Source organism: Budorcas taxicolor, chromosome 18, assembly GCF_023091745.1.
Source record: "Budorcas taxicolor isolate Tak-1 chromosome 18, Takin1.1, whole genome shotgun sequence".
In the NCBI taxonomy this organism is placed as follows: Eukaryota; Metazoa; Chordata; class Mammalia; order Artiodactyla; family Bovidae; genus Budorcas; species Budorcas taxicolor.
In genome coordinates, this window is record NC_068927.1 from 49,000,890 (window position 1) to 49,024,066 (window position 23,177).

Below are 23,177 nucleotides of genomic sequence, written 5' to 3' on the forward strand. Positions count from 1 at the left end.
GGATATGAGAGTTGGACCATAAAGAAGGCTGAGTGCTGAAGAACTGATGCTTTCAAATTGTAGTACTGGAGAAGACTCTTGAGAGTCCGTTGGACTGCAAGGAGAATAAACCAGTCAATCCTAAAGAAATGAACCTTGAATATTTATTGGAAGGTCTGATGCTGAAGCTGAAGCTCCAATCCTTTGGCCAGCTGACGCGAAGAGACAACTCATTGGAAAAGACACTGATGCTGGGAAAGATCGAAGGCAAGAGAAGGAGAAGGCAGCAGAGGATGAGATGGGTAGATAGCATCACTGACCCAATGGACATGAGTTTAAGCAAACTCCAGGAGACAGTGATGGACAAGGACGCCTGGAGTGCTGCAGTCCATGGGGTCTCAAAGAGTTGGACACAACTTAGCGACTGAATAACAAATTTGTTACAAATGAGAAATGTCATTTTATTTAGTATGTATTAATAGGTTCCTGGAGCTGAATGAAAAGGAGTCCATGTCTATCCTCACCTTAAAGTGGGTACCAGGTAAGGAGGCTTAAAACTTGTGGCTGGGTCTTATTTTCCAGTAAGACCCCAGAATCTTAATAGTCAACCAAATCAGAGAGTGGGGGTAGGGATGTTGGGCAGCCTCTCCCTACGGTAAGGATTGACCCTTGGTAGCCTTTTCCAGGCAAGTTCTAAGAATCCATACTGGGCAATGCCCGTGGGTTGAATAGTATGCACTCTGTTCTGCCCAGGCAAGGGTACAACATTCTGGAACTCAAGGGGACCTGCAGGGGTACGAGAACTACCACACAACAGGTCAGAGAGTAACCGTTCACCAGGCACCAACTCCTTGATCCTTGCAGTGTCTTCGTAGATGATCTGTTGTGGTTGGAGTCTCTTTCCCCGCAGCAACTCCAGTAGCAGCCTCTGGATTCGGGGAGACTTGAGCTGGTACAAGTCCATGAGACGTTTAAACTGTTCCATCCACGCAGCACTGTCTCTCGCATATCGCTTCTGCAACATCCGCAGAACATGGTACAAGGCCACAAATGTCTCCCATTGGGGGAGCTCTTCCTTGTCTTTAGAGACAGGCTGTGCCTTCTTTTCCAGCTGGGGCAGCTTGAGGGCCCTACCTTCACCCTTCAGAGCCCTGACATCGTTCTGAAACATCAGTGCCAGAGTTTGTTTTCCCACAGAAGCATGGGCACCTGTGAAAATATCTCTTGTGGCAGGATGAAAGTGTTGCATTCCCATCTCTTGGAGAACATGGGATAACTGCTGTGCCCGTGCACTCCTGTAAGGCTCTCCTAAAAGAAGCCAAGTTAGAGCCTTTGGATCTTGAACCCTGTAGGTCATTGATGGTAATGCTGATGTAGGGATGGGCCGGGACTTTGCTTTGTGAAATGTGGGGAGCTCACTTCTTCTCCCCAAGGCTCGGATGTCCAAGGACTCTTTATCCATAGAGGGATAGAAGGCTGTAGGAACATCCTTTCTGGTTTGATAAAGGTGCTTTACCTTCTTGACAGCAGTGGATAACTGCTGTTCCTGCTCCTTCCTATAAGACTCAGCTAAGGGATGCCAGCTGAGATCCTGTGTGGTCTGAGTCCTGTTAGTAGCTGACAGTAACACTGGCTCATGGATAGGGAATGGCTCTCCCCAACTCTCCATTTCTTTCCTTCTGATTGGAGGGATCGCTTTTATGTATACTGGGCTCAAAGCATCTTTATAGCATCGTGATATATCTCTGTGACCTCCCTGTAGGTTCTGCTGGAGGCGTTTAGCCACAGCTTTAAGACTGTACAGATGTGTTTGTTTCAAATATCCCTTTGAAGTGAGGTGCTTGAGGAGTTGGCTCAGTCTATGGAAACTGTCCCTTGAAAGTTGTTCTCCTGCTTCCAGTCTTACTAAGACATTACTAATCCAGTCCTCATCTGGGGAATCAAGCCTTTTAGCTGGCATAGAGGTAAGGGATGGGTACAGGGCTGTGGTTGGGGTTGGGGCAGGGGCAGGGGCCTGGCCCTCAGTCTTGCCCTTTTGAGAATCCTGAGACTTTAAGAACCACTTCCAGGTGCCATCTTTGGGCCTGCGTTTAGGTTTCTGTGATTCTCTGATAATTTCAAGTAAGTGAGACTTTGGCTTGTGGAGGCCTTTGGGGGTCTGTGTCTCCATTCCCATGACTTGTAAAAACATGCCCCTGCCTTTTTCCAAGAGCACATCCTCTTGTCTTCCCAATGATGTTGTCACGGGGTATGCTTTAAGAAGTTGACTTTCCTGTCCTTCCAAATCGAAATGATGCCCTAACACTTTCAGGACCATTCCCTTTTCTTTTCCCAGGGCTACAGGAAATGGTGTTTCCAGGGGGCTCTTCATAATTGTTGGCCACATAGTCTTATCCCTAACTGTGGGACTTACCTGTCCATAAAGCAACCTGTCTCTTTTAGGAGCCATTTCTTCTTTAGCTGTGTCTTCCCTTTTCTCAGCAAGAACCTCACTTACTGTCGCTGGCTTCGATAAGTTCACTCCTTCCTTTGGGAGCTCTGTTTTCCATACTCTCTGCTTTACTGGGAGCATTGCCTCTGTAAGTCTTCTTGGCTGTTCCTTCTCTTTACTCATACTCTCCTCATCCTTCTGTCTTGCCTTCTTTTCCTCCTCTTTTTTCTCTGTCTTCTCCATTTTTTCTTCTTTCTCCTCTTTCTCACTCAGACTCTTCTTCTCACGCAGAGCCTTCTCTTTCTTACTCAGACTCTTCTCTTTCTCACTCAGACTCTTCTCCTCCTCACTCAGGCCCTCTTCCTCCTCACTCAGGCCCTCCTCTTCCTCTTCACTCAGACTCTCCTCCTCACTTCGGCTCTCCTCCTCCTCACTGAGGTCCTCCTCCTCCTCCATGTGTGGGTCCCCACCTTCCTCCTTGCTGAAGAGCTCCATCTCTTCCTCATGTGGGCCCTCTTTTACCTTCTTATGCAGCTTCTCTTTCTCCTGAGTCAGTTTCTTTTCCGTTTTCCTTATTTGGGTTGAACTCTTTTTCTTATGCTTCCCAGCCAAGCTCTCCTCCAATTCCTCTTCACTCAGGCTTACTTTCTTTTCCCTCTTCTTCATCAGGTATTTCCCTTTCTCTTTCTTGGGCAGAATCTCCTCCTCCTCCTCCTCTCCTTCAATGAGCCTCTCCTCATCTATCCTCTTCTTAGTTGGAGCTTCCACTTCCTTCTCTATCAAACGCTCTGATAAGCCTTCGAATAGTATGTCTCTGATATTCTCTAATAACCACTTTACCTGGGTCTTTTCTGGTTTCTTCTCCTTGATTATCTTTAGAAGCTCCTTCAGCTGCTTTTCTCCTAACAGATTTTGCTGCTGAGCCTCCTTCAACATACTGTCTACCTGGGTTTTATCTAATAGTATATTTTCCTGGACCTTCTCTAATAACCTTTGGTCTTCCTCCAAGGCCTCTTCATCAGTCAGTATTCTCTCTTCAGTAGCTAGTCTGTCGTCTTCTAGTTTTCTCTCTTTCTGAACCAGCTGCTTCTCTTCTCTGGTTATTTCCTCTGGTTCTTTAGAAAATTCCCACCTCTGGCCATCAGTTTCACTCATTCCCATAGAAAACAATTGATCTTCCTCAGGTATTCCTGTTTCTTTCAATGGCACTTTATTCATTTCTCTAATTATTTTAGCCAGGATCCGCATCAGGTGACTCTCTTTCTTCCTTATATCTTTTTCTCTGGAACTAGTCTCTCTTCCTTCAGAACTAATCCCCATCCCCATATCCAGTTTCCTCATTCCCTGTATACTCTCCTCTTGGATTCTTTTCTTTTCTTCCTTAGCAACACCCATCTCCTTGGCCCTAACGTCATAGGCCAGTTTCCCCTCTTCTTCAATAGTTTCTTTCTCTTCTTGAGTTGCTTTTTCCTTTCTCTTCGTTACACCAATTCCTTCCCTGGCTATTGCCCTTTCTTTCTTGGCAATATGCCTCTCTTCCTTGCCCATAATACTGTCTTCCTGAGTCAGTCTTTTCTCTAAAGCCCTTGCCTGTCTTTGCTGGGACTTTTTGTCCATTTCACCGGCTTGTTTCTTCTCTTCTTGGGACAATTTCTCTTTTCTCCAGGCCCATTGTTTTCTTCGGTCACTCTCTTTCTGACCCCATATTCTCTCTTTCTGGGCCTGTTTCTCCTCTGGTAGGGCTAGTTTTCTTTTGTGGGCCCATTGTTTTTTTTCCTTGCTGATTTTATCCTCTTTTTCCATGACCCATTTCTCTTCTTTGGGGGACACTTTCTCAATTTTCTCTCTACTTTTCTCTTTTGAGACCAGTTTCATTTTTTCTCTGACTAGTTGGGTTTTTTCCTCAGCTGCTTCCTCTACTTTGGGAGTCAATTTTTCCTTTTTCTGATCCTGTCTCTTTCCTTCCTGGGCCTGTTTCTCTTCTTTCAGTGACAGTTTCTCCATTTTCCTAGCCTCTCCCTTCTCTCCTAGATCCACGTTTTTCCCTGAGATCTGTCGTCTCTTTTTCTTAGTCATTTTCTTCACTTTCTGGGTCCCTCCCTCCTTTTCCCACGCTTTGCTTGCCTTTTTCTGGATCTGTTTAACTTCTTGTTGTGACAGTTTTTCCTTTTCTCCAAACATTTCCTCCTCTTTTTGGCTTAGTTTCTGTCTTTTCCTGGCTAATTGCTTGTCCTTGGCATCTTCCTCCTTTTCCTTAGCCTGCCTCTCCTGGTCTACTTTCTCCGGTTTCTCAACTTGCTTTTCCTTTTCTTGGATTTGTTTCTTTTTACGGGCCTCTTTCTTCTCTATCATGAACGATTTCTTCTTTTCTCGGATCAATTTCATCTCTTGCTTTACCAAGCTGTGTCTTTTTAATGTCCATTTTCCCTCTTTCCCAGACAGTCTTTCCTCTTCTTTAGACAAATGTTCCTCTTCCTGGGCCAATTTTTCCCTTTCCCATGCCTCTTCCTCATCATGTTTCTCCGTTTCCCCCATTTGTTTCTTCATTTTGCGATAGCTTTTCATCATTTTTTCAATTTGTTTCTCTAGGTTCTGGATTATTTCCTCCTTCTCCTGGGTCAGCGCCTCCTCTTCCTCACCCAGCTCCTCTAGTTCCTCATTGAGGTCCCCCAGTGCCTCAATTAGCTTCTCCAGTTCCTCACCCAGCACCTCCAATTCCTTTCTCAGCTCTTCATCTTCCTCACTCAGCTCCTCCTCTTCCTCACTCAGCTCCTCCTCTTCCTCCATCAGCTCCTCCTCTTCCTCCATCAGCTCCTCCTCTTCCTCCATCAGCTCCTCCTCTTCCTCCATCAGCTCCTCCTCTTCCTCCATCAGCTGCTCCTCTTCATGGAGCAACTTCCTCTCCTCCCAGGCAGGCAACCCTTCTTCCTGGGCCTGCCTACCTTCTTTGTGGTCCAGCGTAACCTTCTCCGAGTACCATGTCCTTTGTCCCGGGGTGACCTTTCCCCTTTCCCAGTTCACCCTCTTTCCTTTTCCTAGTAGTTCCTCTTCTTTCCCAGTTCCCTTCTTTTCTCCTTGGACTAACTTCTGCTCTGCCTTGGTTAACTTCTTTTGTGAGATGGGTGATATTTCTTCCTCCTCAGCTCTTTTTTCTTTTTGAAGGCTCGATTTCTTGTCCTTGGTCAGTTTCTCTTTTCCCTGCATTAATTTCAAATCCTGCTTACTCAGTTTTCTTGCTTCCCCAATTATTTTCCCTTTTTGCATAGCTAGTATCTTTACTTTTTGGAATCTCATTTTGTCTGATACTTGGTGATCATCTAAGTAAGCAACTTTCTTTTTCTTGACTTTAGAAGACACCTTGCCTTTCTTTAACATTTTTTTAGCTCTTTGTTCTTGTTCTCCGAGTCCTACTGTCTTTTCTTCCTTGACAACCTCTGTAACCACTTCTGTTACAACAGGTGTTTCTTCCATCTCCATGTCATCCAGTTCTGATGAGTCCTTTAAAAGAGGACAAATCTCCTGGAAGAGATCCCAGCTGGGCTCTTGGGGAGCAAGGATTGCCTGAGCCCAGTTCACCAACTCTTGACTCAGATCCCTTAACATTCCTGGATTGGAACTTGCTATCCTTGAGGTCACAAGATTGCAAATGTCATCCCGCCAAGATCTGGTTTCTGATTTGGTCGTGCGGCCAGGGATCCCAGACAAACCATGACCATCCTTTCTAAATACCTTCGTTGCATCTTCTTCTTGCTCAGCAACCTGTATAACTTCTTTCTTGGGCTCTTCTGCAGTTGTTTCTGGAATTTCCTTCAATTTTCTCTTCTCTTTCAACTTCACACTTACTTTGTGATGGGTTTTTTTCATTGCTCTTTCCCAGAGCTTTTTCAGGTGTTCTTGTCTCTGTGCCTCAGGGATCACTTTTCCATAATCTCTCATGTCCTGTTGATCTATAGCCTTCATAACTCCCATGGCCTCCACTGCCTCTCTGGCCTTCACTGCTTTTTTGATCTCCAAGGCTTTTGTGGGTTCTGTGACTTTTTTGGCCTTCAACACAACCTCCTTTGATTCAGCATCCTCTTTGGATGTGACTGGGCTGAGAGTACTTAGCGACAGCTCTGGCTCTGAGGCAACATCCTGAATGTCAATTTGATCTGATTCCTTGGCTTCTCTCTGTTCACCTTCATGCTCTAAAGTCACCAACACAGGGCTCAATTCTGTCTCTCCCTGCTTCCTGGAAATTTTCATGTCCTTTTTAACTGCAGAGATATTGGGAGAAAAGTAATTGAGAAAAACACAGAGGTCCTGAGTGAGATCCTCTGACACACCTAGTTCAATGAACTGCTGTAAAAGGTAGCAAAAAGTACAGACGACAAAAGCTTTATGGCCCAGAAGTGCCTGCTCTTTTTTCCCAATTTCCATATCCCTAAAGAAATAAGACTTGGTATTTGTTGTGGGAAGACCCCCCCAAAGAAGGAAATGGCAGCTCACTCCAGTATTCTTGCTTGGGAAATCCCATGGACAGAGGAGCCTGGCAAGCTACAGTCCATAGGGTCCCAAAGAGTTGGACAGGACTGAAGTGAGTTAGGACAGCACAGCACAAAGAAATGAGACCTTGATATTTGTCGTGGGAAGATCTCCTGGAGAAGGAAATGGCAACCCACTCCAGTATTCTTGCCTGGGAAATCCCATGGACAGAAGACCTTGGCAGGCTATAGTCCATGGGGTCGCAAAAGAGTCACACACAACTTATTGACTAAACAATAAAAACAAATTTGTTATGGGGTAGATCTTTCCCAGAAAGGTTACTTTCTGTGAAAGAGTCCTTACTTAAGTCTGTCACCACTGGTATCTTTTTATATAACTTGGGCTTATTGACCCTTCCTTTTGGTGCCCTAAAGTGGGCCCCAAATATACCCAATATGTTACCCCATACATACTGAGATTTTTGCTCTTTGCTGTAACACGTGTCATTCTTTGATCTGGTTTGGCGATCTTTGCAGGTTCTGACCAAATTTTGAGTGTTTGTTCATCAAGTTCACGATCTCTTGATATAACTAAAACCAAAGGAGGTTTCTCCTCTCTGTGTGACAAGGTCAGGTTCTCATTTAACCGCTGTTCCACCTGAGTAAGCAGGTACTGGATACCACTAGCTTGAATTCCCAGCAGCTGGTCCAGAGAGATTTCTCCAATAAAGTCTTCCCTACAAAAGTCAAGGTAAAACAAGGATTATACCGAGCCATCAATAAAACCAAATTAGAGGAAAAGGAGGAGAAGGAAGAAGAGGAAAAGGAGGTAGTGGCTTAAGGATAGTGGAAGAGGCAGGGCTAAAGTAACCATCTAGGACAGAGTAGTTCAAGGTAAAAGATGGATAAAGAGGTAAAAATCTACAACAGCAAGGAATAGAGTAGTCAGAGTGACCCAAGATGCTTCTTTAGTTGGGTGATTTGGGGACTTGAGTCTCGAAGAATCTTAAGGAAATGAGGAAATGATGGAAGAGCAGGCTACTCAATGGACAGAAAAAGAGGGTTTCAGCTACAAATTGCCACTTGCCAAGGACATTTGCCATCTGCCTCTACAAGGATTAAGTGATGTGCAAATGTGGTTGTTGACCATCAACACACCCTGAACTGTGTTCAGGAGGTGGAGATCAGGAATAAGGCAGTCTGCTCTGGAAAAACTGGCAGAACAGATCTTTAGATGGTTAGATATTTTCAGGAACTGATTTTATGTGCCCAATTCCTTTCTTTTTTTTCTTTTTTGAACTTTTAATTTTTTATTGGGATATAGCCAATTAACAATGTTGTGATAGTTTCAGGTGAACAGCAAAGGGACTCAGTCATACATATACATGTATCCATTCTTCCCCAAACCCCCTCCCATTCAGACTGCCACATAACATTGAGCGGAGTTCCATGTGCTATACAATAGGTCCTCGTTAGTTATCCATTTTAAATACAGCAGTGTGTACATGACCATCCCAAACTCGCTAACTATCTTTTCCACCTGGCAACTGTAAGTTCATTTTCTAAGTCTGTGAGTCTCTTTCTGTTTTGTAAGATCATTTGTATCATTTCTTTTTAGATTCCACATATAAGGGATGTCATATGATATTTCTCCTTCTCTGTCTGATTTACTTCATTCAGTATGACACTCGCTAGGTCCATCAATATTGCTGCAGATGGCATTATTTCATTCTTTTTAATGTATGAGCCCAATTCTTGCATCTCCTCATATCTAGAAAAGCACCAGATTCCTTCATGGTGACATTTGCTCCTTGTGACTAGCAGAAACCTTCTGCAAAAATAGGCACTTGATTGTATGAACTCCCCCTTCACCAAAATCACATATATATTGACCTCCCCCTGCACACCACCCCACCCCCATCTCTTTGGAGCATTTTCTCAGAAATATCTGAAATGCTGTCATAGCCTGAGCTATGATCCTCATTTTGCCCAAATAAAACTTAACTCCTGACTCTCATGTTGTGCTTTTTTTTTTTTTTTTAAGTCAGTAAGGGATAGACAGTGTGTGGGGGGAAAGCAAATAGAAACAAAGAACACAGGCAGAGGAAAAGAACAGAAAAAGTTGTGGGAAAAGGAAAAGAAGCGTCAGATTTTGAAGGTTAGGAGCCAGAAGGAACAGAAGGGGATAAGGTTACTGACTTACTGCATTTCCTGGAGAGTGTCTCGTCTCTTCAGTAGCGCTATCAGCATGCTCTTAGTTTGGATGCCTGTGACTCTTACCATAAGGTATAAGGCCTTAGCCCGCACATTTTTATCACTGTCCATCAATCCCACAGCCAGGGGAATTGCAAAGAAACGGCTCATGAAGCCTAGCTTCTCCAGTCCCTCCCAGGCTGTCTCCCGGACCTCTGGATTGGAATGAGTTGTGTCTTCCATGAGGCGACAAGCAGTTTCAGAATGCCACCTTGGAGATACTTGATGGGAGGCAAAAATCTGTGCCAGGATACTGATATACGTCTTGTATTGCTCTATAGAACAGTAAACTGTGAGGTTGAGGATGGTCTCAATTATAGTATTGATAAGTCCTTCATCCAGTTTTCTTCCCATCCAATTTTGACTGGCCAAGTTTACAAGAATATCAAAGAAAGTTTGTTTTCCCAGCATGGGTTTTTGGTCTGGTTTCCTCTTTGAGATTTTCTGTTTTATTGAAGTCACAGGTGACAGTGCCTGACTTCTGCTCAGTCCAGTCATGTCCCAGTCCTTATCTTGGTAGGATGAGTGGAGATCACAGTGCAAGAAGACGGGGGTACCTTCAGGCCAAAGACGGGCACGGATCACTGAGTTGGGGATGTAGCCATCTGGAGGAAAGGGCCAAGGCCGCCCTTGACCAAAGAAACACCGTAATATCTGGTAAGGTTTCAACCCATCCCAGCCAGCCAGTCGCAACTGAGGAGGAACCACGAAGGGGGGACGATCACGCTTGGGAGTAAGAATAGGAAAATCAATATACTTATCTTCCAAAAAATGCAATGTGGGTCCCTCCTGCATCACAGAGGACTTAGGCCTCTCTTCCTCCACAACATGGGGCACAGTATGGTCAAAAGCAATCATCCGCTTGTTAACAAGGGCCTCTAGCCCCCGTAATTCCTGCAACCCTTGACCATAGTAGACAAATTTGGGTACAAATACTTTTTCAAATGAAAAGAAGAAGCTAGGCAGGAAGGGTTTAGGGGCTTCTTGTATGTCATCTGCATTGTTCAGGAGAGTAAGGTGAATTAGCTGGGCTGGAGGGAGCAGTTTTAAGCAGGATACCAGGTAAAGACTCTGGTTGAAAGTCAAAAGCAGGTCACCCCGGTCATTGGCAAAGCAGAGTGGGCCAAAATGTAACGCAGAGTCCAACTCAGTTATGAGTTTCCCTTGGAAGTCCCAGATCCGGACTAAGCCGCCAGTGTCCCCTGTGACAAAAAGTTTCAGGGAAAGGCAGACATCAAATGAAGTGATGGCACACCGGTGCAGGCATTCTGTCTCTTTAAAGTCAGATCTCTGCTTTGATCCTGGAGATGTCAGGAAGTCCTGATAACTCCAGAGATGCCAGTGGTGGTTCTCAGTGATGGCACCCACAGAACCTGGCAAGAGTATCACGTGTTTTAGGGGCCAAACACAGATAATTTTGCTGACAGGCTGCAGGACTACCCTGTTCCCCTGCAGCACAGCTTCTGTGAGGTATACAATATTATCCATGCCATAGGAACAGACCAAGGAGTACTCCTGGGGACCCTCCAGGGTAGACAATGCCAGGACTGCCCCAGAGTGAAGAATCTTTGCTACTCGGGCACAACTGTAGTGGGAGAGGATTCTCACAGTGCCGCTGTCATGCCCACTGAACATCAGTCCTACAAGGCCCTTACCCAAATGGTAGTGCCCATAGGCCAGGCATCTGACTCTATCCCCAGGGTTTACTGAAGGACACATAAGATACTTGGCTGTGCAAGGAGAGCGCGTTGCATCAAACACCAGCACCTCTGAACCATCTGTTGCCACAAAGAGCTCCTCTCTGTGTGAGTCATAGGCCCAAGCCACAGCCTTATCCATGATAAGTAGAGGCCAGGTGATAACCAGGAGATCTCCCGTTACTGGAGACAAGAAGCGCAACAGACCGTCCTTAGTGGCACATAGGATCCGAGTCCAATTATGGCCACAGCAGACCCGCCGCACCTCCTGGGGAGCAGAACCACAGACATTGAAGAGGCTATAAAAGTAGCGTAGGTGATACAATGAGAAATTGTGGTTAGTCTGGCAGAAAAAGGTGCTATTATCAATGAACTGCAGTCTCTGCATGTTCTTGTCAATGTCCAGCTGCCGCAGCAAGTTCCCAAAGGCAAGGTTCCATTCCTTCACTACACCTTCACCACCTGCTGTTAGTAAGGTATAGGTCTCTGACCGGCTTTGGATACATATCACTGATGAGGAATGAGCCTGGAAGCTGTGGAGGAAGTTACCTCTGTCTAGACCCCAAGCATGGATTTCTCCATCCTTGTTTCCAACATAGAAGTAGCCCTGAGATAAACAAGTGAAGGAGCAGGTGATGGTGGAGCCACTGTTGACAGGAGTGAACTTCTTCACCTCTTCCAGCTGGCCCTGACCTTGGTGGGTGAAGACTCTCGGCTTATTCTCACAATGAGCCACCAGGAAGCCCGGGGGGCCATTCAGGGAAAAGCCCTGAACAAGCTCACCACCAGGCATAGGCACAGTTTGGGCCATTTGCAGGCCCCTGCCATTTGGCAAGATAAACCAGGTGACCACAGCCCCCAGGGTACCAGAGAGAAGCATCTCAGTTTCTGAGTCATAGCTGAGGCAGCTGATGGAGAAACGACAGGGGACCATACCCAGAGATATGAGCCCTTGATGGTGATCCCCAAAGAGCCGCAGGCACATGTCATCACAGTAAGCAATTAACATGTGATAGGGAGCTATGTGGACCATTGCTTGGATGGGTGGCACCTGAGCCACATGGAACTTTATCTTTTTTATCACTCCTTCCATTTCTGCAGCTTTCTTCTGTATCCACAGTACTGCCTAGAATAGGATGAGAGATGAAAGTCTCACCATGGAGAAAGGCTACTCCCCAATGTGAAGGGTAAATGGATCTCCCTGGTGGGCCAGTGGCTAAGGCTTGTGCTCCCAATGCAGAGGGCCCGAATTTGATCCCTGGTCACGGAACCAGATCCCACGTGCCCCAGCAAAGATCAAAGATTACATGCTGCAGCTAAGACCTGGCACAGCTGAATAAATAAAAATTTTAAATGAGGGGTATAAAAAAGTTGAATGTTTAGATCCCTTTTCCCTCTTGTGGGTCTAAGAAAAGACTGAATAGCTTGACTTTGTGAGTTTCCTGTTGCTAGGAGTCAGGTGTGTGATAGAAGCACTATTCTTAAGGCTCTTTCCTTAGCCTTTAGCCTACTTTATGGAGAATGTGAATTCTGTCAACCTGATGACTAGAGAGGAAGACGGATCACTGCATCCAGGTCAGATTGGTATATGGAGATGGGTATTACAATGAGCTAGCTTAGAATCACCCTCAGCATCCTGAGATGAGGGCAGTTTAAGTATGATGCATGTAAAGTGGATTAGGAACAAGGTAGGGGACCTTCCCTGGTGGTCCAGAGATTAAGAATTTGCCTGCCAATGTAGGGGACATGGGTTCATTCCATGGCCTGGGAATATTCACATGCCGTGGGGCAGCTAACCCTGTGTGCCACAAATATTGAGTCTGTGCTATAGAGCCCACAAGCCACAACTAGTAGGCCTATGCAGTGTGACTGCTGAAACATGCGTGCACTAGAGTGCATGCTCCATGACAAAAGAAGCCACTTCAATGAGAAAGCCACTCACTGCAACTGGAGAGTAGCCCCCATTGATCACAACTGGAGAGAGGCTGAGCCCAGCAACAAAGACCCAGTGCAGCCAAATAAATAAATACAATTTTTTTTTAAATGAGAGGGAAAAGCATGAGGTCACTTTACCTGCATTTGCTTTGAATACAGTTCCACCCAGTTTAAGGAAACAAAATAGTTGTCATCAATGGAGTAGAAGCAGATGAAAGGTTTGCTCTCAGGATGGTGAGACTCTTGGCATAGAATCTCAGTCCAGTCACTCAGCATATTCACATCACCCTCTGTCTTTTCACCAACCTGAGAGAGAGGAGTGACCTGAGCTAAAAGGGTTGAATCCCCACATACTCATTCATTTAATGAATATTTATTGAGGGATTAGTGGTAATCTGTTCTTTCGCTAGCCAACATTTATTCACCCTACTTCTAGAAAGCACAACTGGGGGAGCTATCCTCTCCTCCCTCACCCTCAGAATGCATCCTAATTCATCACAGTATCTGCCAGCCTTCTTTTTTTTTTTTTTTTGTTGGAGAAGACTCTTTTTTTTTTTTTTTTTAATTTTAAAATCTTTAATTCTTACATGTGTTCCCAAACATGAACCCCCCTCCCACCTCCCTCCCCATAACATCTCTGTGGGTCATCCCCATGCACCAGCCCCAAGCATGCTGTATCCTGCGTCAGACATAGACTAGCGATTCAATTCTTACATGATAGTATACATGATAGAATGCCATTCTCCCATATCATCCCACCCTCTCCCTCTCCCTCTGAGTCCAAAAGTCCGTTATAGACAGCTGCGTCTTTTTTCCTGTCTTGCATACAGGGTCGTCATTGCCATCTTTCTAAATTCCATATATATGTGTTAGTATACTGTATTGGTGTTTTTCTTTCTGGCTTACTTCACTCTGTATAATCGGCTCCAGTTTCGTCCATCTCATCAGAACTGATTCAAATGAATTCTTTTTAACGGCTGAGTAATACTCCATTGTGTATATGTACCACAGCTTTCTTATCCATTCATCTGCTGATGGACATCTAGGTTGTTTCCATGTCCTGGCTATTATAAACAGTGCTGCGATGAACATTGGGGTACATGTGTCTCTTTCAATTCTGGTTTCCTCGGTGTATATGCCCAGCAGTGGGATTGCTGGGTCATAAGGGAGTTCTATTTGCAATTTTTTAAGGAATCTCCACACTGTTCTCCATAGTGGCTGTACTAGTTTGCATTCCCACCAACAGTGTAGGAGGGTTCCCTTTTCTCCACACCCTCTCCAGCATTTATTGCTTGCAGATTTTTGGATCGCAGCCATTCTGACTGGTGTGAAGTGGTACCTCATTGTGGTTTTGATTTGCATTTCTCTGATAATGAGTGATGTTGAGCATCTTTTCATGTGTTTGTTAGCCATCCGTATGTCTTCTTTGGAGAAATGTCTATTTAGTTCTTTGGCCCATTTTTTGATTGGGTCGTTTATTTTTCTGGAATTGAGCTGCATAAGTTGCTTGTATATTTTTGAGATTAGTTGTTTGTCAGTTGCTTCATTTGCTATTATTTTCTCCCATTCAGAAGGCTGTCTTTTCACCTTGCTGATATTTTCCTTTGTTGTGCAGAAGCTTTTAATTTTAATTAGATCCCATTTGTTTATTTTTGCTTTTATTTCCAGAATTCTGGGAGGTGGATCATAGAGGATCCTGCTGTGATTTATGTCTGAGAGTGTTTTGCCTATGTTCTCCTCTAGGAGTTTTATAGTTTCTGGTCTTACATTTAGATCTTTAATCCATTTTGAATTTATTTTTGTGTGTGGTGTTAGAAAGTGATCTAGTTTCATTCTTTTACAAGTGGTTGACCAGTTTTCCCAGCACCACTTGTTAAAGAGATTGTCTTTACTCCATTGTATATTCTTGCCTCCTTTGTCAAAGATAAGGTGTCCATATGTGTGTGGATTTATCTCTGGGCTTTCTATTTTGTTCCATTGATCTATATGTCTGTCTTTGTGCCAGTACCATACTGTTTTGATGACTGTGGCTTCGTAGTAGAGCCTGAAGTCAGGCAAGTTGATTCCTCCAGTTCCATTCTTCTTTCTCAAGATTGCTTTGGCAATTCGAGGTTTTTTGTATTTCCATACGAATCTTGAAATTATTTGTTCTAGTTCTGTGAAAAATATGGCTGGTAGCTTGATAGGGATTGCATTGAATTTGTAAATTGCTTTGGGTAGTATACTCATTTTCACTATATTGATTATTCCGATCCATGAGCATGGTATATTTCTCCATCTATTAGTGTCCTCTTTGATTTCTTTCATCAGTGTTTTATAGTTTTCTATATATAGGTCTTTAGTTTCTTTGGGTAGATATATTCCTAAGTATTTTATTCTTTTCGTTGCAATGGTGAATGGAATTGTTTCCTTAATTGCTTTTTCTACTTTCTCATTATTGGTGTATAGGAATGCAAGGGATTTCTGTGTGTTGATTTTATATCCTGCAACTTTACTATATTCATTGATGAGCTCTAGTAATTTTCTGGTGGAGTCTTTCGGGTTTTCCATGTAGAGGATCATGTCATCTGCAAACAGTGAGAGTTTTACTTCTTCTTTTCCAATTTGGATTCCTTTTATTTCTTTTTCTGCTCTGATTGCTGTGGCCAAAACTTCCAGAACTATGTTGAATAGTAGCGGTGAAAGTGGACACCCTTGTCTTGTTCCTGACTTTAGGGGAAATGCTTTCAATTTTTCACCATTGAGGATAATGTTTGCTGTGGGTTTGTCATATATAGCTTTTATTATGTTGAGGTATGTTCCTTCTATTCCTGCTTTCTGGAGAGTTTTTATCATAAATGGATGTTGAATTTTGTCAAAGGCCTTCTCTGCATCTATTGAGATAATCATATGGTTTTTATTTTTCAATTTGTTAATGTGGTGAATTACATTGATTGATTTGCGGATATTGAAGAATCCTTGCATCCCTGGGATAAAGCCCACTTGGTCATGGTGTATGATCTTTTTAATGTGTTGTTGGATTCTGATTGCTAGAATTTTGTTGAGGATTTTTGCATCTATGTTCATCAGTGATATTGGCCTGTAGTTTTCTTTTTTTGTGACATCTTTGTCAGGTTTTGGTATTAGAGTGATGGTGGCCTCATAGAATGAGTTTGGAAGTTTACCTTCCTCTGCAATTTTCTGGAAGAGTTTGAGTAGGATAGGTGTTAGCTCTTCTCGAAATTTTTGGTAGAATTCAGCTGTGAAGCCGTCTGGACCTGGGCTTTTGTTTGCTGGAAGATTTCTGATTACAGTTTCAATTTCCGTGCTTGTGATGGGTCTGTTAAGATTTTCTATTTCTTCCTGGTTCAGTTTTGGAAAATTGTACTTTTCTAAGAATTTGTCCATTTCTTCCACGTTGTCCATTTTATTGGCATACAACTGCTGATAGTAGTCTCTTATGATCCTTTGTATTTCTGTGTTGTCTGTTGTGATCTCTCCATTTTCATTTCTAATTTTATTGATTTGATTTTTCTCTCTTTGCTTCTTGATGAGTCTGGCTAATGGTTTGTCAATTTTATTTATCCTTTCAAAGAACCAGCTTTTGGCTTTGTTGATTTTTGCTATGGTCTCTTTTGTTTCTTTTGCATTTATTTCTGCCCTAATTTTTAAGATTTCTTTCCTTCTACTAACTCTGGGGTTCTCCAATTCTTCCTTTTCTAGTTGCTTTAGTTGTAGAGTTAGGTTATTTATTTGACTTTTTTCTTGTTTCTTGAGGTATGCCTGTATTGCTATGAACTTTCCTCTTAGCGCTGCTTTTATAGTGTCCCACAGGTTTTGGGTTGTTGTGTTTTCATTTTCATTAGTTTCTATGCATATTTTGATTTCTTTTTTGATTTCTTCTGTGATTTGTTGGTTATTCAGAAGTGTGTTGTTCAACCTCCATATGTTGGAATTTTTAGTAGTTTTTCTCCTGTAATTGAGATCTAATCTTAATGCATTATGGTCAGAAAAGATGCTTGGAATGATTTCGATTTTTTTGAATTTATCAAGTTTAGATTTATGGCCCAGGATGTGATCTATCCTGGAGAAGGTTCCATGAGCACTTGAGAAAAAGGTGAAATTCATTGTTTTGGGGTGAAATGTCCTATAGATATCAATTAGGTCTAATTGATCTAATGTATCATTTAAAGTTTGCGTTTCTTTGTTAATTTTCTGTTTAGTTGATCTGTCCATAGGTGTGAGTGGGGTATTAAAGTCTCCCACTATTATTGTGTTATTGTTGATTTCCCCTTTCATACTTGTTAGCATTTGTCTTACATATTGCGGTGCTCCTATGTTGGGTGCATATATATTTATAATTGTTATATCTTCTTCTTGGATTGATCCTTTGATCATTATGTAGTGGCCTTCTTTGTCTCTTTTCACAGCCTTTGTTTTAAAGTCTATTTTATCGGATATGAGTATTGCCACTCCTGCTTTCTTTTGGTCTCTATTTGCGTGGTATATCTTTTTCCAGCCCTTCACTTTCAGTCTGTATGTGTCCCTTGTTTTGAAGTGGGTCTCTTGTAAGCAGCATATAGAGGGGTCTTGTTTTTGTATCCATTCGGCCAGTCTTTGCCTTTTGGTTGCTGCCAGCCTTCTTCACCAAAGTTCTGCGAGAGAAGTAAGCCCCAACACCCCAACATATCTATTCTATGTAATAGGTATTAATTCTTCCCTATGCATCAGGAATGCTACTAGTTATGTACCATCCTTAAGAGAACTGAGAAAATAGCCCCTCAAATCATTGTCTGTGTCCTATGGGTCAGATGAGGTACCACCTTTGAGAAAGGCTGGTGGTATGTTTGTGACAGACACTGGGGATATGATGCTAAGCAAAAGAGTTATGGGCTAAGCTCTTAAAAGATAAGAGTCCAGTGGAACAGGTGCTAAGCAGACAACTAACACATGACTATATGTTTGTATGTACGTATGCTCAGTTGCTCAGTTGTGTCCTACTCATTGCAACCCCATGGACTGTAGCCTGCCCGGCTCCTCTGTCCATGGGATTTTCCTGGCAAGAATACTGAAGTGGGGTGTCATTTCCTCCTCCAGGGGATCTTCCCAACCCAGGGATCGAACCCATGTCTTCCTTGTCTCCTGCAATGACAGGCAGATTCTTTACTACTGAGCCTTCTAACAAATGACTATACAAAACAAAATCTTCAAAAGAAATACAATCCTATATGAGAATGATAAAGGAACTCAACCTTGGTAAATATCTCTCCCTGTCACAGTTGGACCAAAACTTTTAAGTTCCTGCCTGCACCCAAAGGACCACTCCTGTCACAATCACAGACATGATATGTAGCCTCTGGGAAACTCATGCTTCACACACGTGGAATGCCCACCATGTGTGACAACTAGACCCTTGTGGCATGCACCTCCTTCACTATTCTCATGGGCATCCATGGAAAACATGTTGTTGACAACACAGAGTTAGCTGTGCTTCAGCTCCAATATTCTGAATTCTGACCCAGTGGAGTGTGTGTGTGTGTGCACATGTGCACACACACTTCACACACATGCATCCCTCAAGAGAAGTTTGTTTCTTTTCAACATGTTACTAGTACAATACACACTACCTTCTAGTGACTGTAGCATCTTCCTAGGATATATATCCTTATTTATATAAAGATATCCTTATAACAAGCATATGTGAACTCCTCATTCTGACTAACCAAAGCTGAGGCTCCATAACTTTGGAAGTCCCTCTTAGCAGACACTCATGCTATACCTGCCTCTTGAACAATCGTCCATGAATTTAACTCTCCAAGTCTCTCTGTATTAGAATGTGGACTATGACCACCTAGGCTGGCAAGTGAAATACTCAAGTTCAGTTCAGTTCAGCTCAGTCACTCAGTCATGTCCAACTCTGCGACCTCATGGACTGCAGCACGCCAAGCCTCCCTGTCCATCACCAACTCCTGGAGCTTGCTCAAGCACATGGCCCTTGAGTTGGTGATGCCATCTAACCATCTCATCCTCTGTCATCCCCTTCTCCCCCTGCCTTCAATCTTTCCCAGCTGCTGCTGCTGCTAAGTCACATCAGTCATGTCCGACTCTGTGCGACCCCATAGATGGCAGCCCACCAGGCTCCTGTCCCTGAGATTCTCCAGGCAAGAATACTGGAGTGGGTTGCCATTTCCTTCTCCAGTGCATGAAAGTGAAAAGTGAAAGTGAAGTTGCTCAGTCATGTCTGACTCTTTGAGACCCCATGGACTGTAGCCTACCAGGCTCCTCCATCTATGGGATTTCCCAGGCAAGGGTACTGGAGTGGGGTGCCATTGCCTTCTCTGTCTTTCCCAGCAGCATCAGGGTCTTTTCCAGTGAGTTAGATCTTCACATCAGGTGGCCAAAGTATTGGAGTTTCAGCTTCAGCATCAGTCCTTCCAATGAATATTCAGGACTGATTTCCTTTAGGATTGACTGGTTGGATCTCCTTGCAGTCCAAGGGACTCTCAAGAGTCTTTGTCAACACCACAGTTCAAAAGCATCAATTCTTCACTGTTTAGCTTTCTTTATGGTCCAACATCCATACATGACTACTGGAAAAACCATAGCTTTGACTAGATGGACTTTTCTTGGCAAAGTAATGTCTCTGCTTTTTAATATGCTGTCTAGGTTGGTCACAGCTTTTCTTTCAAGGAGCAAGCATCTTTTAATTTCATGATTGCACTCACCATCTGCAGTGATTTTAGAGCCCAAGAAAAGAAAGTCTCTCACTGTTTCCACTGTTTCCCCATCTATTTGCCATGAAGTGATGGGACCAGATGCCAGGATCTTCGTTTTCTGAATGTTGAGTTTTAAGCCAGCTTTTTCACTCTGCTCTTTTACTTTCTTCAAGACGTTCTTTAGTGCCTCTTCACTTTCTGCCATAAGGGTGGTGCATATCTGAGGGTCATCATCATAAGGGTCATCTGCATATCTGAGGTTATTGATATTTCTCCTGGCAGTCGTGATTCCAGCTTGTGCTTCATCCAACCCAGCATTTCTCATGATATACTCTGCATATAAGTTAAATAAGCAGGGTGACAGTATACAGCCTTGATGTACTCCTTTCCCAATTTAGAACCAGTCTGTTGTGCCATGTCCAGTTCTAACTGTTGTTTCTTGACTGCATACAGATTTCTCAGGAGGTAGGGAAGGCGGTCTGGTATTCCCATCTCTTGAAGAATTTCCCACAGTTTGTTGTGATCCACACAGTCAAAGGCTTTGGCATAGTCAATAAAGCAGAAATAGATATTTTTCTGGAACTCTCTTGCTTTTTCTATAATCCAGCTGATGTTGGCAATTTGATCTCTGGTTCCTCTGCCTTTTCTAAATCCAGCTTGAACATCTGGAAGTTTTCAGTTCATGTACTGTTGAAGCCTGGCTTAGAGAATTTTGAGCATTACTTTGCTAGGGTGTGAAATGAGTGCAATTGTGCGGTAGTTTGAACATTCTTTGGCATTGCCTTTCTTTGGGGTTGGAATGAAAACTGACCTTTTCCAGTCCTGTGGCCACTGCTGAGTTTTCCAAATTTGCTGGCATACTGAGTGCAGCACTTTAACAGCATCATCTTTTAGGATTTGAAAGAGCTCAGCGGGAATTCCATCATGTCCACTAGCTTTGTTCATAATGATGGTTCCTAAGGCCCTCTTGACTTCACATTCCAGGATGTCTGGCTCTAGGTGAGTGATCACACCATCATGGTTATCTGGGTCATTAAGATCTTTTTTTTTTTTTTGGTATAGTTCTTCTGTGTATTCTTGCCACCTCTTCTTAATATCTTCTGCTTCTGTTAGGTCCATACTGTTCCTGTCCTTTATTGTGCCCAAATTTGCATGAAATATTCCCTTGGTATCTCTAATTTTCTTGAAGAGATCTCTAAGCTTTCCCATTCCATCGTTTTCCTCTATTTCTTTGCACTGATCACTGAGGAAGTCTTGCTTACCTCTCCTTGCTATTCTTTGGAACTCTGCATTCAGATGGGTATATCTTTCCTTTTCTCTTTGCCTTTAGCTTCTCTTCTTTTCTCAGCTATTTTTAAGGCCTCCTCAGACAACCATTTTGCCTTTTTGCATTTCTTTTTCTTGGGGATGGTACAGTGTCACGAACCTCTGTCCATAGTTCTTCAGTCACTCTATCAGATCTAATCCCTTGAATCTATTCCTCACTTCCACTGTATAATCGTAAGGGATTTGATTTAGGTCATGATGACCTGGATGTTCAAATGACCTGAATGATCAAATGGCTTTCCCTACTTTCTTCAATTTAAGTCTGAATTTTGCAATGAGGAGTTCATGATCTGAGCCACAGTCTGCTCCCAGTCTTGTTTTTGCTGACTGTATACAGCTTCTCCATCTTCGGCTGCAAAGAATATAATCAATCTGATTTTGGTATGGCCGTCTGATGAAGTCCATGGGTAGATTCAACTCTTGTGTTGTTGGAAGAGGGTGTTTGCTATGACCAGTGCATTCTCCTGGGAGAGCTCTGTTAGCCTTTGCCCTGCTTCATTTTATACTCCAAGTATTAATACTTCTTTACTCAAAATGCCCATCATGCCTGCTGCCTACATCCACAGAGGCTTTGAAACGGTGCTGAAGCCATTATCCACAACTCAGAATCTCTATCCTCCTTAAAATCCCCACTGTCAGATCTTTGTATGTTCTCAGAGAATACAGAGAGCTGGAGAACTTCAAGCATGATTCAGGGACAGCCACAGAGTTGAGAGGATCATGGTGTCTGATCATGATCTTCCCTCTTCATTGAACCAGAAACCTCATTTACACACCCTTTGCTGCTGCTGCTGCTGCTAAGTCGCTTCAGTCATGTCCGACTCTGCGACCCCATAGATGGCAGCACACCCTTTATGCCTTAGTTAATCACCATTCCTCTCCTCCTTTCCAGACTTCATGTACAAATAATTTGCTCACTCATTCCGCACTGTCAATGCTCATCTACAGAAGAACTCTAAAAGAAAAGGATATCTTAAGCCCAAGCAGTGTGTCTGTACCTGGCACTACTGTTACCTACTCTGTGTCAATCCCCACTCCTTGCTCTTCCTCCTCCTTCCATCTTGATAAAACTTGGAACTTGATTAAGGTGATCATGGACTCAGAAATTCTGGAGAGCGGTACTGACACTGACGCTCCAACACTTCGGCCACCTGGTGTGAAGGGCTGACTCACTGGAAAAGACCCTGATGCTGGGAAAGATTGAGGCAAAAGGAGAAGTGGGTGACAGAGGATGAGATGGTAAGATAGCATCACTGACTCAATGGACGTGAGTTTGAGCAAACCCCAGGAGATAGTGAAGGACAGGGAAGCCCGGTGTGCTACACAGTCCACGGGGCCACAAAGAGTTGGACATGACTGAGCACCTGAACAACAGTGACAACAGAGTAGCACCATGGCACCAAGGCTGGCACAACCCTGTGCTCTCTGACCTTTCTCTTTTACCTACTTTTAATTTAAAGCTGGAAGTGTGGCAACTATCTTGTACCCTTATGATACTCAGCTGAATACTAAACAGGTAAAAAAGGGAGTAAAAAGGAACATGATTCTTTGACACCATGTAAGACAAAGATGCCTCCTGCTTGTTTAATCCATTTAAGGCCATTTTCTGGTTTTCGTTTAGTTTTTGCAGCACATGTTCTAATTATAACTAACGTTATCATATTAATCTAGACTTGGGAGTTGTTTAGGGCTGTGAGAGGGCCCTTCCAAAGTGGATCACATGTTGCTTCTGCCACAGGCTGCCCTGGCAGGGATAGAGAATTAGTCCAAGCCCACCATGCATGTATCTCTTATACACGTCACCTGTTTATCCTTCAGGATGCCCTTTAAGAGGGGTTTCAAGTCCTTCCACTCAGGAATAAGTCTGGGTGATGTTGACGTTCTCGTGATATCCCAGCACTTAAAAGACATCTTGGATTATAGAATCTGTGGGAGCAAAAATGACTGAATTACAATGTCTGATGTGAGACTGGAAAATAAGGAAACTGAGAGAGAGAAGAGCAACAGGGAAACTTAGAGAAGGGCAGAAGCAAAATTAGTCCTTTAGAAACAGAAGAAGCTCTTATTTCAGAAAGATAGGGGCCAGGACTTCCCTGGTGGTACAGTGGATAAGAATCTGCCTGCCAGTGCAGGGGACACGGATTCCATCCGTGCTCCAAGAAGATTTCACATGCTAAGGAGCAACAAAGCCCATGTGCTATAGCTATTGAGCCCACGCTCCGCAATGAGAAGCTGCTGCAATTAAAAGCCCGCACACTGCAAGGAAGAATAGCCCCTGCTTGCTTCAACTAGCAAAAGCCTGAGTGCAGTAGCAAAGACCCAGTGAAGCAAAAAACAAAACAAAACAAAACAAATAGGGGTCAGAGTGAACTACTGATACTTGCAACATGGATGAATC

General features: G+C 43.5%; 1 protein-coding gene across 1 annotated transcript; it reads right to left on the reverse strand.

Annotated features, from left to right (window-relative positions):
- Window positions 1-592: 592 nt before the first annotated feature.
- On the reverse strand, window positions 593-22,690 carry LOC128063943 (WD repeat-containing protein 87-like). Its single transcript, XM_052656773.1, has 8 exons — window positions 22,583-22,690; window positions 9,077-11,949; window positions 7,348-7,610; window positions 5,496-6,666; window positions 3,251-4,256; window positions 2,680-3,070; window positions 1,626-2,256; window positions 593-1,364 (listed from the first exon to the last, which is right to left on the reverse strand). Exons 1-8 carry the CDS (start codon window positions 22,688-22,690, stop codon window positions 593-595), a joined length of 7,215 nt encoding a protein of 2,404 aa, XP_052512733.1.
- Between the last annotated feature and the right edge of the window lie 487 nt (window positions 22,691-23,177).